General features: G+C 39.9%; 1 protein-coding gene across 3 annotated transcripts in view; it reads right to left on the bottom strand.

Moving 5' to 3' along the window:
- Window positions 1-9,292: 9,292 nt before the first annotated feature.
- Window positions 9,293-18,666, bottom strand: part of CERT1 (ceramide transporter 1) — a 123,005-nt gene continuing 113,631 nt past the window's right edge. For 2 of the 3 annotated variants that reach the window (XM_043470694.1, XM_043470692.1), the window contains 4 exons: window positions 17,093-17,221; window positions 15,981-16,110; window positions 14,651-14,787; window positions 9,293-12,378 (listed from right to left, as the gene is read on the bottom strand). In XM_043470694.1, the coding sequence (XP_043326629.1) occupies window positions 14,660-14,787; window positions 15,981-16,110; window positions 17,093-17,221 (387 nt within the window). In that variant the 3' untranslated portion in view covers window positions 9,293-12,378; window positions 14,651-14,659. Of the gene's footprint in view, window positions 12,379-14,648; window positions 14,788-15,980; window positions 16,111-17,092; window positions 17,222-18,666 lie in introns of those variants that run through there. The other variant, XM_043470693.1, reaches the window with a different exon arrangement.

Consider the following 18,666-nt stretch of genomic DNA (forward strand, 5'->3'; position numbering starts at 1 on the left):
AGGATGCACAGGGCAGCACAGGTTTTCCTCATCTCAGAGGCTGGCAAATTAAATCCAAAGAGAACCTCTCACATTGAAGGGTCTGAGCTAAAACGAGAGGTCACAGAACAGCAAAACCTCAATACAAATCCGCTGGGTACAGAAGACTGAAGTGAAAGCAGTAAATTCACTTACAGGAATTCTTAAGACCCAAGTTTCTCAAGCTGTCCTTTCTATTCGGACATGACTTGCATTTGTTAAGAAAGAACTTTGCCCAGTTAGCAAAAAAATAATAAAAAAACTTCTATACTGTAAGCCAGAAGATAGCAAGTGATTTAGTTTCTATTTCAGCAGAGTCCCTTCTCATTACGATGTGTGTGGAGCCCTGCCTCATCACACACATACATGCTTTTTGTCCTTTTCCTCCTGAGCAAGTTGGGAAGCTGCTGAGGCAGGTGTGGGCCCTCAGGCTGTGCGGCCCTTTCAGATGGTTGTTCTCTAAGGCCGGGGGAAGCCCGGCGCCTCCAGCTGGGGTTGGGGTGGGATCAGGTGGTTACACGGTAGGTGCCTCCAAGCTGACCGACCCCTGGTCTGGCATGGGGCCAGGACTCTGGCAGATCTTTCTACTGGTGCGGCTGCTGCTCTAACAGTCCTGGATTTCAGTCTGAGGGGCACGGGATGATTGTGAACATGTTGCATGAGAAACGTGTGTCTATCCGGAAGCGCACAGTCAGCAGACTCCCACGGAGAGGCCAAGTGCTGCTTAATATTAAAGACAGTTAAAAAAAATTAATCTTGAAGATACAACCAACTAGAAACTAGTATGGTATTTGGGTTTGGGTCTCCCACCTGTGATCCCTCCCCGCCCCCCAAATCACCTGAGTTCTCCACATTTTCAAAGGATGGTATGACTGTCCCAGAAAAAGACATTTTTAGCCCCCCATCCCCCTCACTTTCCTTCCCCTTGGTCTCTGCTCTCTCCCAAAGGGCCAAATAAGACAGTAGAGGGCCAAAGGGGAAAAAAGGTCCACCTCTCAAGAGGTTTGCGCGGATAGCACTCCTCACTCCCTCTTTCCCCTCCCGCACTCTAGCTCCGACTGCCTAGCACTTGAACTTCCCAGGATGGTGGGTCTGGAGTAAGATTACTCAGAGGCAAGGAGATGATCGTCCCACCAACCATTCAACTGGTTAATTCTGAAGCCAGAGGGCCATGCGCCTAACTGCGGACATAAAGCACACAGGCACCTGTGTGTGTTGTCGCGGACACTTGGAGGGCAAGCATCAGAACGGGAAAGCATCAGGACGGGCAAGCATCAGGACGGGAGTCCAAGAGGAGGCTACAGGCACCAGCTGTGTTGCCTCCCTTGCTTTCCTGTCACTTGGGCTTCCCTGATAGCTCACGTTGGTAAAGAATCTGCCTGCAGTGCGCAAGACCTGGGTTCAATCCCTGGGTTGGGAAGGTACCCTGGAGAAGGGAAAGGCTCCCCACGCCAGTATTCTGGCCTGGAGAATTCCATGGATTGTATAGTCCATGGGGTCGCAAAGCGTCGGACAGGACTGAGCGACTTTCACTTCACTTGAAACGGAAAACAGGGCTTAGTGGATGAGGTGGGAGGGACAGGGAAGGGAGCAAGTCTGTCTCAGTCACCACTGTAAAATCAGCTGGGATTGTGTGTGAGAAACGGGCACTGTAAAGCAAATCCGGAGGACTGTTAGCCCTAAATGATGCGTGATGGCAGGACCACTCTCCTCAGCTGTCTCCTAGCCTGGGGGTTCACAAAGGAGATCCACACCGGCGCCCCACCTCCCCGCCCATTTCACCACGGGGGCAGGGGCTGTAGCCTCAGGCTCTTCTGATCTAGGGTATGACCTGTGAACTACCTACCTCATTCTGAAACCTTGATTGCTCTTAGTAGGAAAGTCAAGTCAGGTCTGTATGAGCAGCCCACTCACCTCTGGCCATGGCTCCGTCAGCAAATCTGGATTCTCTCACCAATACTGCACAACCCCTGGTAAGTAGCCAAAGCTTGAAGCTGATTGCTGGTACAGCCTGGATAATTACAATTTTAAATGGAAAGCTATTGAGGAAAGGTCCATCTTTAAGTTGCTTTCAGGACAGTGCCTACCCAGGCCAGTAGAACACTGAACCTTGAACAAACTTGAGCACTCTACTCCATTAGAGAAAACAAAACTAAAATGATAAAAATATGTGCAAATAAAAGTTGAGATTTTTTGTTTTCCATATTTCAGTGGTAAATCTTGCCCACATTTCCCCCCAGACCAAGGTCTCTTGAAGACAGGGACCATGTCTTTTCTTGTAACTTAGTACAGTACCTTAAGTTTTAAGGTCCTCTATTATTGTCCAATGACTGACACAATAAACTGTTGTAATTAGGACTTATTCCAAAGGGGAAAATACAAGCTTCAGTAGGAAGAGGACAGCAGTGTTGAGGGGGCTGGCAATTCCACCCGTGGCTCTGCCACTAACTAGCTGTGAACCCTTGGTTCCTTGGCTTCGTGTTTGCCTCAGCTTTGTTGTTCAGTCACTAAGTCAACACTGCCAACTCTGCAACCCCATAGACTTCCCATCTGCATGCCAGCCTTCCCTGTCCTTCATCTCCTGGAGTTTGCCCAAACTCATGTCCATTGAGGTGGTGATGCCAACCCTCTCATCCTCTGTTGTCCCCTTCTCCTGCCCTCAATCTTTCACTGCATCAGGATCTTTTCCAGTGAGCTGGCTCTTTGCATCAGGTGGCCAAAGTATTGGAGCTTCAGCTTCAGCATCAGTCCTTCCAATGAATATTCAGGGTTGATTTCCTTTAGGGTTGACTGGCTTGATCTCCTTGTTGTCCAAGGGACTCTCAAGATTGTCTTCTCCAGCACCAGTTTGAAAGCATCAATTCTTCGGCACTCAGCCTTCTTTATAGTCCAACTCTCACATCCATACATGACTACTGGAAAAAGCTTGGATTTGCTGGCTTCTAAGGCCTTATCTGGGCTTCCCTGGTGGATCAGATGGTAAAGAATCTGCCTACAATGCACAAGACCTGATTCGGTCCCTGGGTCAGGAAGATCCCCTGGAAAAGGGAATGGCAAACTACTCCAGTATTCCTGCCTGGAGAATTCTGTGGACAGAGGAGCCTGGCTGGCTATACCCCATGGGTCACAAAGAGTTGGACACGATTGAGTGACTAACACTTTCACTTTTTTTTCACTTTTCAAGGCCTACATATTCCAGAAAATGCTTTTATTTACTCTCTCCTTATGTATATACATGACTCATATATATGAGTCAGTTGGGCTGATAAGCTAGTCTAGCTTATTAGTAGAGTTGCTAGAACAATACAACAGCAATGTCATAGTAGTTACATAATCCAACTACCAGAGTTAAGTCCAGGAATGTGGACTCAGTCCTAGAGATACAGGTACTGTTGAAACACTTAGCTTTAGATAGGCAAGGCACTGTTTCCTAGGTGGCACTAGTGGTAAAGAACGCACCTGCAATGCAGGAGACGCAGGAGACCTGGGTTCGACCCTGGGTCGGGAAGATCCCCTGGAGGAGGGCATGGCAACCCACTCAACAGTATTCTTGCCTGGAGAATCCCACGGACAGAGGAGCCCTGTGGCTACAGTCCACAGGGTCGCAAAGAGTCGGACACGACTGAAGTGACTTAGCATGCACATTCAAGGCATTAGGTATGAATGGAATACTTGATCAGCAGAAAAGAGACCACCGTAGGAGACTCACCGCTACTCTGATTCTGCAGCTCTGAATGCTTCCCCATTCATTTACAAACACGGCAGAGACTGCTGGGCAGCTCGAGGCACCGTCACTTCCATATTTCTGACATAACTGTCTCACTATTTCTGACATTAGCTTGAGAATCATATACAAGTAAAAACATCAATAATAGTTGGCTTATTCTATATCCAAATCAGGAACCAAGTCCCACTGATTTTTCTTAGATATGTAAAACAATAATGCTCAAGAAGGCTCTCCCCCCCTGCTGGGAAAGAGATCAAACTACTTCGCAGAGCAAAGTTTTCCATGAACTGCCTCTGCCTCTCTCTAGTTTCCTCCCTTACCAGACATATCCTGTAGGCTAAAGCTCAGATAAACCGAGTGACTTACCGTTTGACTCATAGCCCCGAAATGTGTGTTGTTTGTCGTGATGTGTCTTACTCAGCCTCATACCTTCAGCACTCAAAAGACAGTTTGTGGGCACGTATCTGTGGTTGACCAAATTGTTCCTTACATTTGCACAGTGCTGTAGAGTCCAAAGCATTGTTCATACATTATCTCATTCTTCTCCAAACAACTCTGCAGTGTAGGTGATTTCGTATTATTTTATAGAAGAGAAAAATAGATGTAGAGACACTGAAATGACTTGGCAAGATCAAGTCATTCCAAGCGAGAGACCAAGAAAAACCCTGGTCTTCTGGCCTCTAAATTTCATTCCCTTTCGTATGTTGAAAACATGGTATCCAGAAACATGGGGAGAAATTCACTTAGAAGGAACAGAAAAATCTACTGGATGTTAGGAATGAAAAGACAAAATCACAAGCCACAAATTATAGTTTTAAATTCAAATAATTGGCAAAGTAGAACAGCTGACTTACTAATTTCCTGCTACTGCCACGCATGGAAGAACTTGTTGAAACACAGCAACAATCCAGGGCCTATTTACCTTTCGAGGACACAACTGAAAACCGAGAATCAAAGACTTTCACACACCTCAAATGTGGGGAAGTCTACCGTTAGTGCACTTTATTAAAATGCTCTTGATTGCAAAGCCTATTTCCTTTTAGTGTAGATACATTTCTAAAAAGCTTGGTTATGACAAACACAATGAAGGCTACATGTGGTTTGTATATATTCCCAATCCTAGAACACTGCATATGTGTTCTAGGTGCTCAATAAATACTCTGCAACTTGTTTCCAAGGCTGTGTGATTACTGCTATCTATCCACATTGCTGAAATGGTTGGATGTTGATTACATCTTGATTCAGCTACCACACAAGGATTCCCTGCTGCCAGGCCCAAGTACCACTTAGGTCTCCCAATCACAAGGAGTAGAGACATTAAAGAATCACAGTCAACTGACTAAGTGTGGATCCAAAGCATGTTTTAGTCACTTCCTCAGTGGTCATTTTGCAGTAGGCTGTCCACGAAAGTGACAGCTATGTTGGATCTCATCATTGGGTTGAAAAATCCAAGATTAAAATATTCTCCTTGGGCTTGTTTGTGGTGATGTTTCACCCTTCCAAAGTAGAAGACAGGAAGGAAGTTGAGGTGCTAAATGATGGTCAAATTTAAACTTTTAAGACAAAATTTATATATCTAGCGGGGTTTTGTAACACAGATATTGTAGCTTTGTAAAGCCGACACTGAAGTGTGATGTTAAGACCTTTACTCCAAAGTTCTAGTCTTCAAGCCTGTCGGCTCTTCTGTCAAACACTATGATAGATATTAAATATTAGCACATAAGACACTAAAAAGCAGAGAGAGTCTAATGGAGAGAAGACTTGAGTTACTCAGTGGGCCTGGAACCCTGGCCCACTTTCTTATCTTTACGAGTGCTACCACCACCTCCCATCACCACCACCCGCTGCCACCCAGTGGGTTGTAAGGGGAGAAGTTGGATAAAATGAGGGCAAGATGTGTGGCACACGTGATGGAGGCATCATTTGGCACCTCAATGATCATACAGTCTGGGCGATAAAATCTTGGTTGGGAATCTTGAGTAATTTCAAATGTCTTTGTTCTAGACATCCTCACTTGGCATCTCAACGATCCTAAAGTCTGGGCAATAAAATCTTGGTTGGGAATCTTAAGTACTTTAAAATAAAACATCTTGAAAATTTGCTCTAGCACTAAACTCATAGAATTCATTGGAGGAGAACAAGCAGGCCACACAAAATAGTGTATGATATTGTTTAAGGCTATTCAGTGTACAGACATATAAGGTTCATAAAATTTTTATGGGAAGACAATGCAAATGCTAATAATCTGAGAGTCCTGTGGTGTAGATCAAAACAATGACAAGAAAATCTGGGCGATGCTATAAAAACAATTGGAAATGGCTAGCTAGACTATACCACATGTCCAGGTTATATTCAGAAGTCAAGCCTAGGCAAAAACCAAAAAAAGTTAGAATTGCTCTTGAAAAACGTGCCACGAAGACAATACTATTTGTCAATAAAGCAACACAACAGCCAGATTTTCTCTCTGGCAACCCAGATTATGTAGTTGGTTGTATCTGTGGTCATAATGTTTGGATGGTATGTCTCTTTGAACACCAGGAAAGAAATATGCTCAGTGTCTTTCAGTATGGAGGAAATCAATCACCAGGTGAATTGCAAATGCACAATTCTCATCTCATGGTGGTTTGAGGGTGTAAATTTCTTGAGTATAACAAGTGGAGCTGGTTGTGTTATTTAAATAAATGAGTAACGATTTATTTATGGTTAAGTGCACATAGCTAAGTTTTATGTGTGTATGAATGGCACTGTTTTTATTTTAGAAATGACCACTTGCATATGGCTCCATTTTTCAGCAACTGGAAAAAAAAAAATCACAAACACCAAACTTCTGAACCAGGGTCTGTAACTGAAAAATCTCATTTAGAATTGTAACCTACTACATATAAACAAAAGTAGGAAGTCAAGAAATACTTGGAGTAACAGGCAAATTTAGCCTTGGAGTACAGAATGAAACAGGGCAAAGGCTAATAAGAGTTTTGCCAAGAGAATGCACTGGTCATAGCCAACACCCTCTTCCAATAACACAAGAAAAGACTCTACACATGGACATCACCAGATGGTCAACACCAAAAACAGATTGATTATATTCTTTGCAGCCAGAGATGGAGAAGCTCTATACAGTCAGCAAAAACAAGACTGGGAGCTGACTGTGGCTCAGATCATGAACTCCTTATTGCCAAATTCAGACTTAAATTGAAGTAGGGAAAACCACTAGAGCATTCAGGTATGACCTAAATCAAATCCCTTACAATTATACAGTGGAAGCGACAAATAAGATTCAAGGGATTAGATTTGATAGAGTGCCTGATGAACTATGGACAGAGGTTCGTGACATTGTACAGGAGGCAGGGATCAAGAACATCCCCAAGAAAAAAAATGTAAACAGGCACAATGGCTGAGTAGGCCTTACAAATAGCTGAGAAAAGAAGAGAAGAGAAAGGCAAAGGAGAAAAGGAAGGATATACCCATCTGAATGCAGAGTTCCAAAGAATAGCAAGGAGAGATAGAAAGCCTTCCTCAGTGATCAATGCAAAGAAATAGAGGAAAACAATAGAATGGGAAAGTCTAGCGATCTCAAGAAAATTAGAGATACCAAGGGAACATTTCATGCAAAGATGGGCTCAATAAAGGACAGAAATGGTATGGACCTAACAGAAGCAGAAGCTATTAAGAGGTGGCAAGAATTCACAGAAGTATACAAAAAAGATCTTCATGACCCAGATAACCATGGTGGTGTGATCACTCACCTAGAGCCAGACATCCTGGAATGCAAAGTCAAGTAGGCCTTAGGAAGCATCACTATGAACAAAGCTAGTGGAGGTGATGGAATTCCAGTTGAGCTGTTTCAAATCCTAAAAGATGATGCTGGGAAAGTGCTGCACTCAATATGTCAGCCAATTTGGAAAACTCAGCAGTGGCCACATGACTGGAAAAGGTCAGTTTTCATTCCAATCCCAAAGAAAGGCAATGCCAAAGAATGCTCAAACTATTGCACAATTGCACACGCTAGCAAAGTAATGGTCAAAATTCTCCAAACCAGGCTTCAACAATACATGAATCATGAACTTCCAGATGTTCAAGCTGAATTTAGAAAAAGCAGAGGAACCAGAAATTAAGTTGCCAACATCTGTTGGATCATAGAAAAAGAAAGGGAGTTCCAGAATAACATCTACTTCAGCTTCATTGACTGCGCCAAAGCCTTTGACTGTGTGGATCATAAAAACTGTGGAAAATTCTTCAAGAGATGGGAATACCAGACCACCTTATCTGCCTCCTGAGATATCTGTATGCAGGTCAAGAAGCAACAGTTAGAACTGGACATGGAACAACAGACTAGTTCCAAATCGGGAAAGGAGTACGTCAAGGCTGTATACTGTCGCCCTGCTTATTTAACTTATATGCAGAGTACATCATGTGAAATGCCAGGCTGGATGAAGCACAAGCTGGAATCAAGATTGCTGGATGAAACATCAATAACCTCAGATATGCAGATGACACCACCCTTAGGGCAGAAAGTGAAGAAGAACTAAAGAGCCTCTTGATGAAAGAGGAGAGTGGAAAAAGTTGGCTTAAAACTCAACATTCAGAAAACGAAGATCATGGCATCCGGTCCCATCACTTCATGGCAAATAGATGGGGAAACAATGGAAACAGTGAGAGACTTTCTTTTCTTGGGCTCCAAAATCACTGCAGATGGTGACTACAGTGAAATTAGAAGATGCTTGCTCCTTGGAAGAAAAGCTATGACCAACCTAGACAGCATATTAAAAAGCAGAGACATTACTTTCCCAACAAATGTCTGTCTAGTCAAAACTATGGTTTTTCCAATAGTCATGTACGGATGTGAGAGTTGGACTATAAAGAAAGCTGAGTGCCGAAGAATTGATACTTTTGAACTGTGGTATTGGAGAAGACTCTTGAGAGTCCCTTGGACTGCAAGGAAATCCAACCAATCCATCCTAAAGGCAACAGTTCTGGGTGTTCATTGGAAGGACTGATGCTGAAGCTGAAACTCCAATACTTTGGCCACCTCATGCGAAGAACTGACTCATTTGAAAGACCCTGATGCTGGGAAAGATTGAAGGTGGAGGAGAAGGGGAGGACAGAGGATGAGATGATTGGATGGCATCACTGACTCAATGGACATGAGTTTGGGTAAACTCTGGGAGGTGGTGATGCACAGGGAGGCCTGGCGTGCTGCGGTCCATGGGGTCACAAAGAGTCGGACACGACTAAGTGACCAAACATACATACATACACACATGTATATGTGTGTATATACAGTACATACAGATACATACATACACATATATATGTGAAAAGATTAAAAAAATATTTACCTTTATTACATCCTATGTATTTGGGTCTATTCCATTCTGTTAAATTTTTTTTAGGTAACAACTCAGCAGTTTCCTTGATGCCCAGCTGGGGTTACAACCTATAGTCTGAAGAGCATTCAACTAGAGTATTTCAAGCTCTTAACTAACTGAGAATTATGTAGGATTATGTAGGTCTGTACCTGGGGGTTAAGAAAAACAACCAAGCAAGCACATTTGTCCATAATATTTTAATACTTTTCCACTTTTAAATACTGGTTTTAATTTTGTGATTGTAACATGGAAGATCCAACTTTATTATTTTTTAAAAACATCATCAGGATCATAAAGCTATTTAGAATAGTTACACTCTACACACTCCCAAGGTACGTAAAATGATTATGTTTTGAGTTGTAGATGAACAATGACAATAATCCAAATATACTGTCTGTACAACTTCTGGATGAAATACTGGTGAAAAGTGTTTAACTGGACAACAACTAATAAGTTTAAAGATAACCAGCACAATTTCACAAGAGAACCAGCTCAGCCCAACTAAAATTTTCTCAATAGCAATGGACACTGATGTTGCAGAGGAGTACAAATTAGTTGATGAAACTGAACAAATGGGAACCTCATTCCTCCTTTTACTTCTTTTGTATTCTTACAGCCCTCCCAGTCACCACCCTCCTTGGTCTGGCTCCCCCTGTGGCGAACCCAAATCAAGAGCTGCTATGATATAACCTCTACCTCACAACCAGGACTCCTGAATTCCAAGTGAAACACCATGCTCTCCTGAACTGTGCAGTGGGAACTCAGGGACAAACCCCTCATTGCCAGTACTTCTCATGTTTCTATCACAGTACAAAAGAGCAACTGAGTAGACAAGAGTAAAATCTTTTTTTTTTGGCTTGGGGAAGAAAAGTAGGAAATAACTGTATCTAGATAAGAAAACATCATGTATATTCAGCATGTTGGAATTAGCCATATGGAAATAATTCTAGAGAGGGTCTAGTACCTTTAGCGGTACTAAAGGGCTAGTACCGCTCCAAATTTTGATTTCTTTTAAACTTCTTTCGTATTCCCTAACTCATTTTCTAAATCTGGTTGGGCAGGATTAACCCTAGTGAAGTTCCAGTGCAATTATCTGAGGATAAAACATACATTTTTCTTTTCTTTTTTTAATACAAATATTTTTAGTGTAATCATTTTATTTACAGAATAAATTGCAGAAGTATATCATTAACATTTAGTGCAAATGCAACTAATGAAGATTTATACACTGCTCTGTAAACTGTCCATACCTTTGTAAAATAAAGCTATCCAATTTAGTCTTGATAGTTACCAGAAATGGTGAACAGAGAAACATTTATAGTGGGCATATAGAATATTTTTGAAGATTCCCATCAGTCGCTATGGTGAATAAACCTTCCCTCCCCAACCCTCCCATCCCAATTGCAGAACTGATTGTAAAATAAAATACACATTTGAGGTATAAATTTTTCTTTTTTAAACATCATGATATAAAACGTTAGCGGTGATGTAATAAACTGATAAGATAATTGTTTTATTTGCCTTAACTAGCATTACCACCACATAGGCACTTCTCCACGTAGTCAAATTATGAACGGCATTTTTCTGTAATAAGGCATATTCCATGCACATCATTTAGAGAAAGGTAAATTAAAAAATAGAAAAGATTTATGGAGCATGAAATCTGTGTGCATGTAATGTGAGCATATGCTTTATATGTATTTTTCTCTCTGTACAGAATAATAAATACCACTATATCTGATGCAAGTAATTAACTTCCAGGATTGTGTATATTAAGTGATCAGACTAATCCCATCATTAAGTTATCACCTTGCATTTATCATTAAGACTCCACTACCATGTATGAAATATATACAGGACATGTTCCACATGACATGACTTTCTGCTTTACAAAATGGGTCTGGTTTCTGTGTTTCTACAGAGATGAACAAGTCAGCAAAGCATCTACAAAATGCCTCTGATTTATGTAAGCACACTTGTGTATAAACAAAATGAAGATGCTGAAGTGGGCAGTCATTTCTACTTCAATGAGTTCCATTCCCTGCCTCAACTCCATGTGTCAAGGTTTTCAAAGAGGCCTAAAACTAAAAAAGGTATTTTACATTTAACTTCTTACAGCAACTAAAGATAGAATTTCAGTTTGAATCACACGGACTTCTTTTCTGCCCTGCTAAAGTTTCTGATCAAGAGGCAAACAGGAGTGATACCCACATTTTCTATGCCTATCTTGTAACACAGCTTTTAAACTGACCCAAATTAGAAGAACAAACAAACATATGTTACTGAATACTAGAAATATTGAATCAAATGTCAAACAGCGAGATTTGCTGGAACAAGTAATACCGTATGTCCTCTCACATGTGTCAGGAAAACATGAGCTCATTTTATTCTGACCGTTTTACCAGAAAGTAGTTTATACCTAGTAAGGTTGTACAGGTTGTACAGGTGTTTCTGTTTGGAGGCAGGCAGAACCAATTCAGGAATTACCAAATTGTGTTTGTAACAAACTGAAAAAAATCTGTAGCACACAGTACACAACTAAAAATACAATAGAAATATAAAGGTATCTGGAGAAAAAAATAAAGCTTTTCACTCTTTCTCCATCAGAACCAAGGTTCTTCATGGGAGTAAGACTATAGAAAAGGCGAAATCACACGTTATTGACAGCCCTCAGTTATTAAGAGACACTGTACATAACAACATGAATTATTATAGAAATCAGCAGCAACGAATTCTATGATTATACAAAGCAAAAAAGTCAAAAAATTCCAGACACAGACTTGACTGTGGGCCTAAATAAGAACCCCATCCAGGCCTCCTGCACACAGAAAGCGCGTGCCCACGTGCGTCCAACTTGTGTGCTTTTCTTCTGCGCATGGAACCTGATGCGACTGAGGGTCTCAGGCCAGACCACAGTAAATTAAAAATTCTGAAAAAGTTTCCGAAAATTAAAGCATCAATTCCTAGTTGTGATTCAAAGTTGATTTTTTTCTCTTTTAGGAGCAAGCAAATAAAAATATAGCCATATACATGTAATTTTACATGTATTTATAGTTAAATGCTGAGCAAGGAGATCTAGCAGAAGACAGCTAGTGTTAAGATGTTCAGCTTTGCTATTGCGGTATTTCTTCATTTTTGAACACAAGGCCAAGGTGTTGGGCCACATACAAGGCTATAGATCCTATGTTCCAGCTTAGAGCATTCAATTTTGTTTTTTAACTTTTTTCCTCCAACATGGAATGTCACACAGCCTTGCTTCAGTCACTGTAGGAAAGAAAATAACAAGTAAAACAAAAACATTCAGTACTATATGACCGCTAACAGCTGCGGGACTACCAGAAGAGACTTCTCCTTCCTTCTGAATCCATGGCATGCACAGAATCTTTAGTGAAGTTTTATATTTTAAGGATTTTCCACCTTAAGGAATATAAAATTAGTAACTTTACATATTTGAAACATATCATCAGAAAAGAAGGCATAAGAAATCTTGTGAAGGCTAGAAAAAATTAAAAAGACAATGTGCTACAGGAGGCAAAAAGGGAATCAAGCAGAGGTCTCTGGATCTGTACCCCACAAACTGACTTCCTTTGTCTAGTGTTCAATATAAACTGTGCTATACAGTATCAAGAATTTACCTAGGCTATGAGAAAGAGGTCTGCCTTATCTTAAGAAATACCTTGTCAAACGAGTTTAAGAGTTCTAAGTATCTTTGGGCCTCACTAACTCTTCATGGAATTTCTCTAGAGATGATACACTCTATTGAAAGTTACTATTTCTCCATCATCAAACTAATAATGTTAGCTTTCCTAAGGTTTCGATGCTAGGATCCAGTTCATACATACATCTCCCAAAATTATTATGAAACAAACTGTTACTTTAGGTAAATGAAGATTCAATGTAGGTAAAGGAAAATATGATTTTCTGTCAGAAAGAAGCTCAATCTGGACTCAAAGAGACCAGTTCTGTCTTTACACACACACATACACAGTATAAGATATTCTAAAAATAGTGCATTTAGGTACTACACTTATGCTTTAAGAGAATCCTTCAAAGGGCAGACTTTGTCTCAAACACTAACCATTCAGAGAAGTAAGACCAGAACCTGTTTAACATTTTCATGTAACCTATTTTCCTGGGAAAAGCTACATATCTGGGACTTCAATGCAATAATCCCTGTGTTGGTGTCTGAAAGTAAATTAAGTTTGTTTTTTTTTTTTAAAAAAAGAAGTAACACAGTATAAACAGAATCAGAAACCAGACTTAATTATACAAGCAGTTCTCAACTGGATGAAAAGATGCTGTAACTCATGTGTAACAAGAGGACAATACGTTTTTTTGGCCCTGCCCATGTGGCTTGTGGAATCTCAGTTCCCCGACCAGGGACCGAACCTGGGCCAGGGCGGTGAGAGCACTAGGCCAGCGGGGAACTCCCAAGAGGACTATAATTTAAATTGCACTGGGAGAATATTTCTCGCCTATCGAGTTGGAAAAAATCAGAAAGGTTTACTTCCTACATTGTGTGAGTGTCAGAGAAATAGTACTTCCGACATGTTACTGCTGGTGAGATGGTAAATTAATACAACCTCTACAGAGGGCACTCTCTGAATTACAAATGCGCAAGACCTCTGAAGTGCCAGCAGTGTACTTTACTCACAAACTAAACAACATATGAATATGACTGCAATACTGTCTGCTCCTGCAAAAGCCAGAAGCAACTTTAACATCTGCAAGTGGAGAACTGGTTAGATAAATGTATGTGCATCCATACAACACAGCCATAAAAAAGAATAGAGCAGCTCTGCACCGATGAGGAAAGACCTTCAAGATAACGCGTAAAAAAGCAAGACGCAGAACCCCACCTACAGTATGCAGCCTTTTACCAACAACAACAAAGGGGTGTGTGGCAGGAATACACTTGTATCTGCTTATTCAGGTGAAAATAAAACACTTCTGGAAAAACACAAGAAACTACTAGTAGCACCTATACACTTTGGTATGTGGGGGTATGTGGTGATGGTGCAAAACTGGGTGATTAGGAGACAGGGGATAAATTTTACTGTGTATCTTTTCAAACCTTTGACTTCTGAGCCATGTTAAGATACCACTTATTTAAAAAAAAAAACAAAAAACACACGACTTCAGTGCCTAACGCAAAGATAATCAGTGCAGCATTATTTGACAATAAAAATATGGAACCAGCCAGACATTAACATGGGCCAGTGCTTAATAAATTCTACAACATTTATACAACAGATGTTAAAAGAAAGATATAGTTTTATATGTCTCATATCTTTCTGTGTACTAATAGTCAAGATATATTAAACAGAAAAAGCAAGCTGCAAGACAATACTTTGGAAAAAAAGAAAATCAAAGACATATGTCAGTACATAATACAAGTCTGGAAGAATATACGAAAAACCTGAAAGTATTTTCTGGGAAGAGAGAAATAAGGGAATTTGTGCTTAGTTATTATGTCTGCAAGAGCCATGTTAATCAAATAAAGTTTAAAAAAAGGATAAAATACATTTTCCAGTACCTGTTAATACTAGAACAAAATAGGTTTTCCTGCAGTTTTTTCTTGTACGTAAGAAGTGAAACGCTTTAGAAACTTTGGATACTCTCGCTTTGCCACTGCCCTTAACACCGAGGCTGGTGCCCATCCTCCAGGGTTTACTGTGAGACAAAGGAAAATGAAAGCTGTTAAGGTAATTTCCCAAACACGTGTAAAGCACTCATTTTGTTCCTCTGCTTTAAAAAAAAATTCCTCACACTGAAACAGCACCTCTTAAAAAGTCTTGACTACTCAGTCCTTAGTACTGTACCAACCACCAGATGAGAACAGGTAACAAGTTAGAAAGCATTTATTACTGTTCTAAAAATGTTCCTGGTTCCCCGAACTATATGCAAATCCTGGTGCAGCAGCACGTCAGCTTACTAAAGGCCGATTTACTCATTAAACTCCATTATAATCAAATAGTAACCTGCTCAGGCTAACTGTCTCTGTAAACACACCAGCAATGACGGGTCTGTATAAAGAAGGTTTGAACATTTGATTAGAGGGACTCTAGTTTACTGCAGGTAGGAGATGGGTGGAGAGAGGAACCATTAAAAGTGATGAACAGGACTGTCCAGAACTAGGCTAGTGTGAAATAAATGTATCACTAGCAGCTACTAAAGGACAAGGGAACAAAGATTTAGAAAACTAAAAAGTCTGACAATAAGAAAAAGAACTATTCACCTGAAACTAGCACAATATTTTACATCAACTATTATTTTACAAAAAACCCAAAATTATAAAGTAAAAAAGAAGAAAACAATTTCCAGTAATCCAACAACCAAGCAACAAGTCAGTATTAGCATTTCTTTTTAACTTTTCATATGTACATATTTTATTTTTTTTAAATTTACTGAAATGGTATTTTATATGCTTTCTCTCACCCCACTTAAGTTATAAACATTTTTCTAAGTCACTAAATGGTCTTTGAAAATTTTGGAAAAAAAGAAGTATTTATTTCCTTTCTCACTGTTGCTTATATTCCTAATTATACAAATATTCTATGAGACATATATCTAATAAAATGGTTCTTAAAACTGTACATGTAATAGTGATCTAAAGACGAAGTTCACAAATTTGCCTTTCCAGCCCCAGCTTCAGAAATTCTGATACAGTAGTTATTCAGACATGTATATTTTGAAAGAGCCCCAGTAATTTTTATATATTTCTCCAAATTAAAAATTACTAAATCTAATGGATAAAAACTAAAATGACATTTGTAAATATGTAAGTATTTGTCCAAACTGTCAGTTATCATGTAGATCATAATAAAAACATCCATATGACCAAACACCAAAAACAAAATACATACCATTGGCCACGTATGTAATCTTGCATAGAATGTTGTCCCTGCTAATCTCCTGGTTTCCCTCTGGGGGACTCACCAAGGTCTGACAAATCAAAGCAACATTTATTTTGGCACGGACACATCGATTGTTTAGCTGCCAAAAGAAAAAATAACAATACCACTGTAGCAGATATCCAGTATTCTGTAATATCTTCTGGTCTAATCCTACATCAAGTTAACCAAAACTATAACTCATCATCTCCAACAAAATCTTGTAAGCACCAATGAGGAATACATGCCAATGTCTGAATGCTGGGAGGCAGCAACTGTGGGGTGTGGGGTTGAAGTTACTTGAATGGATTAAAGGGTGCATGTCACAAAGCTAGAAAAAAAATTTGTGTATGAAAAATGATAATAGTCTTGCATTGAATATAAATAATACTCCAAGCATGTGAAGATGTGATCATTTGTGATGTTACTAAGAAAAAAGTATATATAGTAATACATCTTTTGAAGTATTGGGAAGGAAAAAAGTACTCTATATTCTTTATCACATCACTTTTTGTAAGTATTGAATATACTCTTGTTCATTTCTCTATGTTCTGTTTTATAGCCTTAAGAAGTGTTTCAAACATTTCTGGATGTATAAAATAAGAGTAAATGCCCTACATGGTTTGATGCTGTACTACACATAAAACTGTGTGCATACATTAAACTTTATCTCTTGAAAAAACAAAAAGAAGAATAGATGCCAAGCTGATTTGACATCAGGAAGGTTTTCCCTCCTCCTAGGTAGTAAAAGTAGCTAAAACGAGGTAGAAACCACAGAAGTTTTGCCTGCAGTTGATCATGGCTTGAGGCAACTGTGACAAGCAGCCTACCCAGTGACCCATCAGCTGTGTCACAGAACCTCAAGAGGAAAGGAAAACAGTCCTGCTGGGATGTTCATGGCGTGACTGCTGCTCTCAGATAACACTACCGGCTGCACTCTTCCAAGAAGCCAACTTTAATAAACAAAAATTTGAGAAGCATTATCAAATCTTTATGTGTGGTGTGTGGATTGCTTCTGCCCTGTGCTGTGTTGTGTATTTAACTTTATATTGCACAATTATAACACGTTTATACACCATACTTACAGGAGCACTGCTGTGATCTACAGAGAAATTACAAACTATCCAAGTCTCTGGGTCATTTTCATTCAAAGCTGGTATCTTGCGAATGGCAGAAAGATATAAGACGTCCCGCTGAGAAGCTGGCCACACTCTCTATGGAAGAAGTACACATCTTTTCAAAGTCTGAACTCCGTTTTTGGTTTTCTTTTTGGCTGCGCCACCCACTCCAGTTTTCTTGGGCTTCCCTGATAGCTCAGTTGGTAAAGACTCTGCCTGCAATGTGGGAAACCTGGGTTTGATTCCTGGGTTGGGAAGATCCCCTGAAGAAGGGAAAGGCTTCCCACTCCAGTATTCTGGCCTGGAGAATTCCATGGACTGTATTGTCCATGGGGTCACAAAGAGTTGGCCACGACTGAGTGACTTTCACACAGCATGCAGCATCTTAGCTCCTCAACGAGGGATCGAGTTTTAACCACTGGACTGTCAAGGGAAGTCCTGAAAATTTGAACTACTTTTTATTTACATTTAATAAGGAACTAACAAAGAAACAAATGCAAGACTAATAAAATGTTTTAGTATAAGGTAATATCTGTCAGATTTTAAATGGAAAGCACCTACCAAAGGATCTGATTATGAAAATTGAGTTAATGGCTCTGCAGAATACACCAAAAGAATAACATTGTTATTTATAGTTCTCTTTAAATTTGGTAACATATACGTAACATAAAATGCTATAATTCTAAGTGTACAATTGACTGGCCTTAATTATTTTTATAATGTTACATAAACGCCACCACTTGTTCTAAATGTGTCATCACTCCCAACAGAAAGGCTGTACCCATTAAGCAATCATTCCCCATCAGCCCCTCCCACAGCCATGAAACCATTTTTAAGTACAGTACTATGCCTCTGTTTTAACTGTTCAGAGCAAAGAAGATGTTCCACTGATATAAAAATCATATCTGAAGAATCTGATTGAATCTTCCAGCTTCATGGTATGCAAGGAAAAACATACTGTTGAAATGACACGGAATCTAGGTCTCTGCAAACTGGACTACATACTTTTAAATGAGAGAAAATATGCACAGAGTCTTTCCTGGTTGCTAAATTTAATAAATAGTCAACAACTCGGTGTTAATACAACCCAAATCATTTGCAAAGTGAAATGGTTCATCTTTTAAAGACACAAAATGTCATGAAGTTTATGACAGTAGTGCTAGGCAAATCTATGTGATGCCATTAAACAAATGAAAATGTGGCCATATTAGAACTAATGAAGGCAAATAAGGATGATGATGAGACAGAAATTTGAAGAGAATGACTTCAGTATCAAGAGATGAGTAGCACTCTTTAAGACTGTATTATGAAAGAAGCCAAATCTAAAAAGAAAGAATTCTATTATTACTGGAAAAGTGATAAGGTAAGTGAAAGTCGCTCAGTCGTGTCCGACTTTTTGCGACCCCATGGACTATACAGTTCATGGAATTTTCCAGGCCAGAATACTGGAGTGGATGGCTTTTCCTTTCTCCAGGGGATCTTCCCAACCCAGGGATCGAACCCAGGTCTCCCGCATTGCAGGTGGATTCTTTACCAGGGGA

Source organism: Cervus canadensis, chromosome 6, assembly GCF_019320065.1.
Source record: "Cervus canadensis isolate Bull #8, Minnesota chromosome 6, ASM1932006v1, whole genome shotgun sequence".
In the NCBI taxonomy this organism is placed as follows: Eukaryota; Metazoa; Chordata; class Mammalia; order Artiodactyla; family Cervidae; genus Cervus; species Cervus canadensis.